This window comes from Maylandia zebra, linkage group LG22 (genome assembly GCF_041146795.1).
Source record: "Maylandia zebra isolate NMK-2024a linkage group LG22, Mzebra_GT3a, whole genome shotgun sequence".
Classification (NCBI taxonomy): Eukaryota; Metazoa; Chordata; class Actinopteri; order Cichliformes; family Cichlidae; genus Maylandia; species Maylandia zebra.
In genome coordinates, this window is record NC_135187.1 from 5,800,091 (window position 1) to 5,811,781 (window position 11,691).

Sequence of the window (11,691 nt, forward strand, 5' to 3'; positions counted from 1 at the left end):
CATCATAATACAACTCAATTGGCACTTGGTGGTCAAAACAGAAGCTCTTGTGATCTTGTTTGTATAATTATGACTGGATTCCTTGTAAAGTTACATTCAGTGCCATGCTGCATTAATAAAAGTGTGATTTCACCGTGTTGAACTGCTCTTGTCTCTTAACAAAGGGTGCAAATATTTTCTAACTTCATGCATAATTTGATGTAAATGGCAATAATTCACCAGTGACCCCCTAGGTTCTTGCAAACTGGTAATTATTTTAACAGGATTAATCTATATGAAAGTATAAACTTAAATATAGCGTTACATCTTTAGTACTTAGAAACAACTTCCTTGATGCTCCCCGAAGAGAGGGAGCATGTAATCTGTTCTGTTTGTCTGTCTGGTCACACCATATGTGAAAATCAGTAAAAACTTTATATTACGCACAATTTTGATGGATCGTGTTCATGTTGCCCCTGAAAACAGGGGAAAGAATCACGAGAGTGATTTTGACTTGCTTCTCTCATGCAGTTGTTTATTGCAATGAAAATGAACATAAATATTTCACATCCTGTACTACTCAATGTCACAGAGTGGAAGCAAAAGCTAAATAATAAACCAAAATACTAAAGTGGTTACTAAACATATATCGGAACATGTTTCCTCACCAAATGGATAATAATAGCAACATTTCTAGCTCCTGCCGTTAGCTCAATGGCTGTTATACAATACAAAACTGAGGCTCAAAACCACCGTGACTATGTGCACAAAACAAACTGTAATATAATGCTTCTAAAGCTTACAAACAATGAAGAGTTACATCTTGATGCATGCTCAATCATCCAGGTAAGTAAATCTCCAAAAGTTGATTCTGTTCATCTGGGGATAAGGGAATCATCTCAGGTTTTTACAGCTTATAGAAAGATTTCAGCCAATTCAGCATGTTGTAATGAAGACATCAAACAACAGCAGTAAAGTTTTGCCATCCGTGGGGCGCTGCGCTCTCCGAGTCCTCCTGTTTGTTCAGTGTTTTTTGGAAAGAAATGTTAGCCAGGGCACCTGAAGTGCAGAAGCACTCAGAGAGCACAACTCCTGCTGAAGGGCGTGGCCTTGACCTAGACACAGTTTTTACAAAATTACATCAGCTTAAGCTGTCATTGCTGTCAACCATAATGACATGTCACACAAAAAATAAGACTGATGTTCTGCTGCTGGTTAATGGTGTTGGCAATGGAGGATATATTACCCCACAGCGTCCCTGATTGTTATCAGCAACTACTATGTTGCCCACCATGTCCACTCCTTTATGACCAGCGTGTCAACATGTTGTCCTTCCAGCAGGATAACACGACATGTCACAAAGTGAGTTCACGAGTTACTGAGTCTGTAATGCCCTCTGCAGTCACCGGCTCTCAGTCTAATAGAGAACCTTTTGAGATGTGGTGGGAAGGGAGACACGACAGTCAGCCTTGTTGATTTAGTCGCTCTGACAGCTCAGATCCTTTGTCAGGAGCTGAAAAGAAAAATCAAAAACCTTCAGTCTGGATTTCTCTTTATCTGTTTGTAAAATGTTCCGCAGCTCAATAAGTAAAAATGAAAACCTCTCAATTTTTCAGTTCAAGTGAGGCAGAGCAAGTGAGCTAGACTATAAATGAGAAAGAGAAACTGCATCAGCAAGAATTCATTTATAAAAAATAATTCTCTTTTTCACTCTAAGGCACAAACAGACATGGGTCATGCACGTGAAGGTTAACCTGGCACCATGTTTTGCTGCAAATCATAAAAAAGTCACAAGTTGTTTTTTTACATAGTGACAGATACACTGTAAAGATACACTGTAAAATCTAATTAGTTCCCTTAAAAAAATTGTGCAAAGTCGTTGCCTCAAAAAAGTTTACTTAAGAAAATCAACTTAGAGCAACTTATTCATTCAGAGTCTAGGTTTGGATATCTTTTTTTCCGTTAATGAATAAAACAATTTAAAAACTGCAATTTTCTTTTACTCAGCTTATCTTGGTCTAATATTAAATGCTTGATTAAAACCAGAGTGTTTGATGCATCACAGTATTAAACAGATCTATATGATAATAAAGGAATCTGAAGCAAATGTCTTGAAAAAGGATGGGAATAAATCCATTGGTAATATTATTAAAATCCTTGTTTTAAATCCAGAGTGCATGTCACAAAGTGAGACAAGGAAGGGGAACTTACAAGATGTTGGCCGTCTGTCTGAAATTTAAAAAACAAACAAACAAGAAAAACAAAACAAAAGGCAAATGAGTTTTTAACATTTCGAAGTGCCTGAAAATCTCGTGTTTTCCTCACATAAATTCAGAAAGAACCATGTCTAATGTAAAAAGTACAACAGAAATAATCTAACTGAGCATTTCCCATCTGCTACTGGTTGACTGGTGAACTCAGTTTCTTTGAATCTCTCACCTTTCCTCTTTTTCCAAACAGCAAATCCAGCAGCAGCAATGAGATTGAGAACAACAAAAACAACGACTGCAGCGATGGTGTTGAACAGCATGTCAGAGGACGCCTCTGCTCAGTAAAGAAAAACAAATGAAAATAAACATATAGGATAAAATGTGCAGTTAAAGTAGTTTAAAACAAAAGTATATCGATCCATCCGCTCTAATGACATAGATAACAATATGACACTGGGTCCTGCAGGAAAAAAATGACAACGGGTAGTGAGAGCAGCGGAGAGGATTGTGGGGACCTCTCTTGCCTCCCTCCCCAGGAGATCTACTGCGCCTGCCTCATCCAGAAGGTCCTCTCCATTACAGGTGACTCCACTCATCCCTTCAACAGCTTCTTCAGAAACGGCAGACTGAGAGACAGCTTCGTCCACCAAGCTGTCAGGATGGTGACCAACTCTGCATCGAGAAGGGGGGCCCGAGGGTACATCTTTCGCCATCTTACAATGCTGTGATTGCAGCCATTCCCCAACTCTCTGTGAATGGTACTCATGGCCATTCGAGAATCTGTGTCTTTGATTAGTAGTCGTTGATCAATGGTCATAAGAATTTGCATACTAACAATCATGGAACTAACCCCCCAACCCATTGTTCATTCAGTGGTGCTAGTTTCCTTCGCTGTGCAAATGTACTGTTTATAAGGTTGGAGAAACCCGCAGTCAGCTGAGACTGAAGAAGTCACTTGGATGAGTGACAAAACGTTTCTCCCACTGAAAATGTCCAGATGAACAGAATCAACCTTTTGGAATTTACTTACCTGGATGATTGAGCACGCATCAGGACATTATTTTATTAATATCTTTAAAATGATAGCAGCACAAACGAAAATTTTTGCAGCACAAACCAGCACAAACGTAGCACAAATGTTTGACATCATTTTCCTTTGATTTGGGTAATTGGGGGGGGGGGCTGGTTGACCTTTTGACCTTTACATTTTCATTAATATCTTTAAAACAGAAGCAGCACAAACGACAATTTTAGCAGCACAAACCAGCACAAACATAGCACAGTTGAATGATACCAGTTTTGTTTGATTCCATTAATGTGGGGGGTCTGGTTGACCTCTGATGACCTCTAGAAATTTTTATTAATATCTTTAAAATGATAGGAGCACAAACGAAAATTTTTGCAGCACAAACCAGCACACACGTAGCACAAACGTTTGATACCACTTTTGTCGGATTTGAAGAAGGTGGGGGGGCCAACTTCACTCACATTTGCAACTGTTGTGATTTGATGCTAGAATCGAATTAAGTTAGAATATTATTATTAACAAAAGAGAGAAAATTATTATATTTTACAATCACTGAAAAAAATAGAAAGATTTTTTTCCTCTGTTAGGATCTCCATTAGTTATTCCTACAGTAACAGTTATTCTTCTTTGTGTCCAAAAAATAACAAGGCAAAACAATCAGAAACATTATAGACAATCAATCCACAATACGGGCAAAAAAAATGTTTCTCTCACCTTCATCAGTGTTAAATATTTTTTTGCCCCAGTTTGTTCTGATCACAGTTTTATTGAGTTTGGTGACAAGGATGTCCTCACCACCAGAGAGATGAAACACACAGTCGTACCTCCCCCAGTCTTCAGGTGTGACTGATGAAATATTCAGATCAACACTCATCTGAAAGGTCTCATCATTGTTTGGGAGGATCTCTCCAGGATCCACACCTTCATGGAGCTCCTCTCCATCTTTCCTCCAGAACATCAAGGGTCTGTTAGGATAGAAACCTGTAGCGTGGCAGCTGACTGGAGAGGAGGGAGTCTTCTGGAGGAGAGACACTGAGGGAAGAACTGGAAGAAGGAAAGGAATTCAACCAAAACCTAATATTCAAAACAGAGTCGTTAGAGCCAAACAATCATCATCTTAAGTCATGTCAAGTTTATTTGTGTAGCACTGTTCAGACAGAAGGTAATTCAGAGTTCTTTAGAGAGGGGAGGATAAATACAAGAGACATTTAAAACATCTAATGTATATGATCATATAACACATATAACTTTTCATCACCAGCTTCCAGCAGCTGCATAAGGCTACAATATGACATCTTTTAGACTAAAAATAACCCGAAACACTCTGAGATATAGTAATGAAATTGTGAACACAAGAATACTTAATACTTAATGAAAAATCATGAGTTTCAGTTCATGTCAATAATAGTCTTTCAACCACAAACATAATAAATATTATCTTAATCCATCCATCAATTTTAACATCACCTGAAGCCAAATTCACCACCAGGTGGAGCTAAAAGAGAAGCTGCAAAATGGCTCATTCACTGTTTGGAAACCACTGATGAACTACAGCATGACTGTATTAAGATCTTTCACTGAACAAGTTGACCTGCTGACTGTAAATTTTACTCACAAAAACATTAAATTACTGTATAAATGTTCTCAGTTAAAAGTAAAAAGGAGGTTATTAAATGGTACTGTTTAAACTTCCTGTTTCATTTTGACAATTGCTTTTCTTGAGACATTTCACTAATTTCCTCCTTATCTTGTTAGTCCTCTTGTCTGTTATTCAGAAATCAGTCGCAGTACATCATGCTGGAGGATGTCTCAATTCCTAAAATGCATATGAACAAGAAAGGAGGCTGGAAGAGGAGCTATAATCAAAATGGCCATGGTGAGAGATGGCCTCTTCTTTTGTTGTTTCAATTATTTAAGATGATCAGACTTTCTGCCCTTCACTGACTCTGTGTGTGATTGAAGGCATGATATCTTGTCACATTGCAGAGAAGCCCTAAATATGTATATAAGATGTTTTTGATCCAAAACCTAAAACTGCAGTTATCAGGAAAACTTCATATCAGTTTTCATACCTTCTAAATCATTCAATTTTAAATCTACTTAAACGTTTTTGCCATTTTCTCTTTCAATGATAACTATTTTTCAAAAGATAATACAAAGTAAAACAAACACTACTGCATCAGGTCATGTGATTCTACCTGTTCTCTGCAGAGAGCTGTTGCCACTCTCCACGTACATCTTCAGCCACTCTGGACAAATCTTAGTGAGGATTTTTTCACGGTCTTTCATTCTGGTTGTGTCAGCATCCCAACTCTGTTTGACAATGTCAGCCTCTGGTTTCAGTGCGATCCACGTCAGCGTCTTCAGATCCAATTTAAGAAAGTCTTCTCCATCATATCCGTACTGTAAAAGCCCCGTAACCTCTCCGGTGTTTTCATCCCATTCACAGCCTTCTATCATCTGTAAAATATGGACAGCTGAGGCGAGAGAGAAAACAGAGATTACAGCGAACATCTGAAACTCAGAGGCTATAAACTGTAAGAAGCACAATAAAGACATAATGCAAGACATAAAACAGAGACATGATCTATAATTTTTAAAGTTAAAACATAACATTGTTAATACAAGACTAAAATTGAGAACAATTATTTTTATGAATTATTTTATTCTTTTTAGGGCACACTAGTGAGGTTTGATGATTACAAAATGTATTATTATACCTAATAAATAACTAATTATGCTAACAATCTTTTACATTAATCAGTTTTGTTTATGCATATACATGATTTATGATGATTTGGCAAAACAAATAACAGAAAACACTGCACCTCTGCTTTGGTTTAACTGCTGCTTCAAACTAGAAATCCATAATCTGAATAGATTTGGCCGATCCACAAAACAATAATCAGTGAGCGACTCCAACATCTGAGGGTTGGTATCTAATATTTTCTTCGCCCAGTCCTGTCTTGCTTCCAGTATCTTGTTGCTGCTGTCACAGTAGTAAGCCATCTGAATGCCATCAATTACTGGGAAACCCACAAACTCAGAGATGTTTGGGTTTCCAGAGGAACCAGTGTCAAAACTAACCAATGAGTGTTTCACTGTGGGACAAAAATGTTTATAATGTTAGTAAACAAATAAATGAAATATATAAACATTAATCAGAAATATGATTAATTCGGTATGAATCAGACTCCACAGCAGGTGTGTGTGATCAATTATGACGCATGTACAATGATATATGTGCACTTTTGAGTACTTACAAATGTGTGTACCCAAACCTGAACAAATAATGAAAATTAATGTGCCCATTTATGTTTAGCTTCACAAATCTGATCATTGACACTTTCAAAAACTTCACTGTGCATAAAAAAGTCTATGAATATTTGTGGCATTCTTTTTGCTAACTTACAGAGCATTAAATGCCAGTGCACAGATCACCTGATTATATCACCTGATTTATTTGGGAGGGATAACAAATGTAAGCTGCGTTCAAGTGCTGGATTTCCCCCAGATTCCTGTGTTTTATATTTATTTAGAAAATAAAAGATTCATTCTATTTATCTTGATGCATGCTCAAAAACCCAGGTCAGAAAATCCCAGAGTTGATTCTGTTCATCTGGACGTAGCATTCTCAGAGAAAAACTCATCCAAGTGACTTCTGCTGACTGCAGGTTTTCCCAACCTTAAAAGCAACATAACCTTCGATCCTGACCTTTTACCATTCACAGAGTTTGGGAATGTCTGCAATCATTTATGTGTGATCATGACAGTCTGAAAAAAATAATTGTGGCTTATTGTCAGGAAACAGTGCGAGTTTCGGTTGTTATGCAACTTTACTATTTATAAAATTGGGGGAATCTGGAGTCAGCTGAGACTGAAGAAGTCACTCGGATGAGTGATGAAATATTTCTCCGACTGAAAACGCTACGTCCAGATGAACAGAATCAGCTGTTTTATTTGAAAAAACAAACAAACATAAAAAATACAGATAAGGCCAAATATTCCAGATGTCCACCACATTATCACACACATTTGTAAAACATTGTATGTGTTCAGATTCCTTTGTATGTGGACTGGAGCACACATTTATGAGCACTGAAAACTGCACCGAAATATTAATACTCATTTGTAAATCTTAGTTAACACTTGTGTATGACATCATATACATTTGTAACCCTGCTGAGACTAATTTAACACTTTACAAATAGGACAGTTTAAGGAGGAAATACTTCACAAAATGTCATTTCTCATTATACAACTTCGACCACTGCAAATTAACAATACATTACACATACTATACAAAGAGCGTGTGTTACATTTCTTCAGAGCCCAACTGGTAAGCATAAGGAGAAGTAAACAAAATGACAACTCATAAAAGTTAGCCATATTCAAGCTGTAATAATAAAGTAAACTACTTTTAATATTTAACGTATGATCTTACCTGGACATACCACATTAGAGCAGAGGAGTAATAGATACACAGGTTTCATGTTGCTTTTGTGTTGCTGTGTTTATCGTGAGAGTCTGTTTTTTCTGCCTTCAAACTGGGTAAAGCCAGCCCCCACAGGAAACTACCTGATTTCAAAATAAAAGCTACTTTCTGAGGGTTGTGATTTTGGCATTAAAGGTCTGTAATAAGTAGGTCTGTAATAAATTAAGTTAGTCTATAATAAATTATAACTTAATAAATAAATACATAACAAAATACAGTGCCTTAAAAATGAATACATTTAAAATTACAAATAAAATAATATTAAAATAGCACATCTACCATCTCCAAACTAGTAACCACGTTTAAGAATAAGACTTGCACGGCCATTACAAGGAAATTATCAGAGCAGTCCATTCAGTTATACTGAAACTGGATCTAAGCAAAACCTGGACCAGATGAGCTGATGATAAACGCCTTCAACGAATGTCTCTTCAAACATATTAAGTAAAAGTAAAAGTAAAAATCTAAAAACAGAAACAGGGTTTTAATTACAAGGGAATTTGTAATTTAAAGAGACACAGTTTACAAAATACACTTGAATATGAAGTGTAAAAATAAACATCTATGCACTTTTCATAATGTTCCTATGAGATCATATATGACTGTGTTACTGTTAAAACTGAATTTTCATGTTTTAACTGTTTAGAGTGGAATTAAATGGAAATAACCTGTAACCTTCTGGATTGTTAAACTTCTGAGTGTTTTCGGATATATGCTTATGGTTCACTAAAATGAAGCTAACTGTTATTTTCATGTGGGATCTTTATAAACCTTTCCTAGATTATGTTATGTCACTGTGACAGTAATGTGAACTCAAGAGAGCCCAGGCAAAACTGGTTAAGAGAATTAAAGCCAGATGAGTGACAACACTGTATACATTAATAGACATTTTTTCCTACCTAATAAAGTGGCCACTCACTGGCCACTTTATTAGGTACACCTTGCTACTAGCGGGCTGCATCTCTTTTTTCCTTCAGGACTGCCTTAATTCTTTGTAGTTTAGATTTAAGAAGATGCTGGAAATATTCCTGGAGTTTTTCACCATATTGACATGTGACAGCATCACACAGGTCCTGCAGTCACATTGATATGCATGATGCATGCGCATTGATATTCATGATGCAAATCTCCCATCCCAACTTGATGGATGCTATTTGAATACAGTGAACTGACTGTCATGTTCAAAATACCAGTTTGAGATGATTTCAGATTTAGTATCACCTTCTCCTGCTAGAAACATCCACACCAACAAGGTATCTTCACACAGAGAACTGTTGCTCACACTGTAGCTTCACCTTTTTTTGCAACATTTTCTGTAAACTGTAGAACTGGCTTTGTGGGAGCCGTTTGATGTATCTTTCTTCCCAGTAGGCTGTTTTATCAGACTTTTTGTCAAAGTAAACCATAAATTTGACAAAATTAATGTAACTTTACAAAGTTACAGACTCAGTTATATTTAGTCTGTTCATGCCAGCTTCTACATGTGTTATTAGATAATAACCTAAACTTTAACTCACAGTGACATGGTGTCATGCCCCCATTTGTCCTTGGACAGAACTCCGTGGACTAAACGCTGCATCGTCTCTGAAGATCTGCATGCTCAGCTGCTAGCCTGCCTGTTTCCTCCGTGCTCATTGCTACATATTTTCCTATGATTTCTATGGTTAATAAACTTGTGAAATTATCTTGCAGTGTCCAGTGTTTGGGTCTTATTCTCTGCTGCCTGTGATGAATATTTAAAGGCACTGAAGGAAAAAAAGCAACAAAAAAAAAGATGTGTAGATGAAGCAGTTTAGAACAAAATGACGTAATTGTTTATTGGTGGACTTTTCAGTCACTTATACACTGCACGGTTTTCCTCAAGTTTTTGCTTTTTTCCACTGACTTGATGGCGGTGTTGCGCTCTACACCACACCTTCTTAAATATGTCCTCTCTATCTCTCCTTTAGAACATCATAGCTTTATTAGAATCAAACCTGCAACGTGGTATCTGATTTAACCACGAGGGGGAGCCAAAGCGTCATTCATCACTAATTTTCTTTCTTAAAGTCAAATAGGTTTACTTTAATATGAATAAACAAATAATATCAGAAATTGCAGTCACACTGAAAAAAGACCACATTTTGGATTTACTTAATTCAATATTAGACATTGGTTGCACACAGATGTTTTTCTTTGGCAGTAACTTAAACAATTGAGTTAAATCAATGCAAGTTATTCAAACATGAGTCAATTTTGTCAGTTACACCCAAGATAATTACATAAATTCAAGAGATGGCCAGTAGAAGACATGAAATTAGGCTATAGTAGTAAAGTAAATTAATGTGAGATTCAGGATCCATCTGATCTGCTGAGCTGTCGTCATAAAGAGCCAGTGTAAATATAATCATCTAATTATAATCCTAATCTATAATCATAAACAGGCTTTTATTTGTTTGATTAGGCATTAATAAAACTGAATAAAGGTGTCATCTGAGGGAAAATACACAAAAGGGACCAAAACGCAAATGTAGTTTTGGACCACATGAGTTCAGTTTTTCCCCCAAAATTTTCTCAACAGTATCTCTTTTTTCTATCAGTCACTTAGTGTCCATAACCCACCCCTTTTGGGAATCGTGAATGTTTCAGTGATTAATACTGTTTGGTTTTACCTAAATGTAATTGTCTTTGTCACAAACAACAACAAAAAAGTTTCTTTTAACTTTTAGAATTTTAAAATTATTATTTTATATTTTCCCCTGTGTAGTCCAGTTAGTTTTGCCTTAGTTTCCTCCTGCCTTTGTTTTGTATCGCTCTCCAGCCTATATAAACAGCTCACTCTTGGTTTAAGTCAAGTTTTGGTTTCCACACATCTGCTTTTAGGTCCAATCATCAACCTCCACATAGCTCACCTTTTGTACAGATATATGCCACAGTTCCAGCAGTAGTTAAGGTAAGGAAACCAATCACAGCAGCAATGATGCAGATAATCAAAATAGCTGGTTTCTCAGCCAAACAAAGAAAAACAATTATTAAGAACAGGGACTATTTCCAGATATCCAAGCTGACTTTAGGTGAAAGGTGAAGTACACCCCAGACAGGTACACTATATTGTCAAAGGCTCAGTGAATTCCGCATGGTATTGTGATAGGATACCACCTGTGCAACAAGTCTAGTTATGAAATTTCCTCATTACTTCATTTTCAACAGTCAGCTGTTAGAGGTATTATAACGATATGGAAGTAATTGGGTATGACACCAACTCAACCATGGTCATAGAGCAAGGTCAGCAAAAGCTGAGATGCCTAGTGTACAGAGTGCAGACTGTCTGCAGAGCCAATTGCTACACACTTCCAAACTTTATGTGGCCTTCAGATCTGCTCGAGAACAGTGCTGTCAGGGACTAAGCAGTAAAGCATAGAGGACACAGTGGTTTAATTCAAAAGTGGGGTTTTATTTACCCCAAAACATGAAAAACATTTAACAAATCCAGAAACTTAAACAGACAGACTAATAAAAGAGGTAAAAGCGATAAACTTAACTCAAAATAACCACTAGTAAAACCTCAAACAAACATAAGACAAGATGAACTGACACATAAGGGAACCTATATACTGGCTTAGCTAAACCATAGGACACACAAGGGGAAGACAAAATGGCTGCCATATAATCAACTAACACAAAACAATTCAACAAACACCCCCCAGGCAACAAGGTTGTGGTTCAATCCAATGAGGCCGTCAGCAGTACTTCAGGTCTCTCAGCCCTGAGCCACACCTGTTGCCAACCAGGAAGGAGAAGCCAAACCATCAGTTCAAGAAAAGTTTATTAATACAACATAAATCTGAATTTTGACTTTGCAGTGTTGATATGAGTGCAAACATTGTGTGATGGAAAAAATAAACTAATCTAATAATGAAACAATATCTTGGGCAATGAGTACAATATATATAAAGTAGTGGCTGCAAAATAAACTAAAGTGAAGCAAACTTGGGGTGAGG

General features: G+C 36.8%; 1 protein-coding gene across 2 annotated transcripts; it reads right to left on the minus strand.

The window, feature by feature from the left end:
- Positions 1-1,264: 1,264 nt before the first annotated feature.
- Positions 1,265-7,750, minus strand: LOC101481817 (major histocompatibility complex class I-related protein 1). Of its 2 annotated transcripts, XM_076879342.1 has the most exons (7): positions 7,661-7,750; positions 6,045-6,317; positions 5,415-5,693; positions 3,931-4,260; positions 2,419-2,523; positions 2,191-2,208; positions 1,265-1,492 (listed from the first exon to the last, which is right to left on the minus strand). In XM_076879342.1, exons 1-7 carry the CDS (start codon positions 7,707-7,709, stop codon positions 1,443-1,445), a joined length of 1,104 nt encoding a protein of 367 aa, XP_076735457.1. In that variant the 5' UTR covers positions 7,710-7,750; the 3' UTR covers positions 1,265-1,442. The 2 variants fall into 2 exon arrangements, with proteins under 2 accessions (XP_076735457.1, XP_076735456.1); XM_076879341.1 differs by lacking the exons at positions 1,265-1,492; positions 2,191-2,208 and having other exon boundaries at positions 2,322-2,523.
- Positions 7,751-11,691: the final 3,941 nt, after the last annotated feature.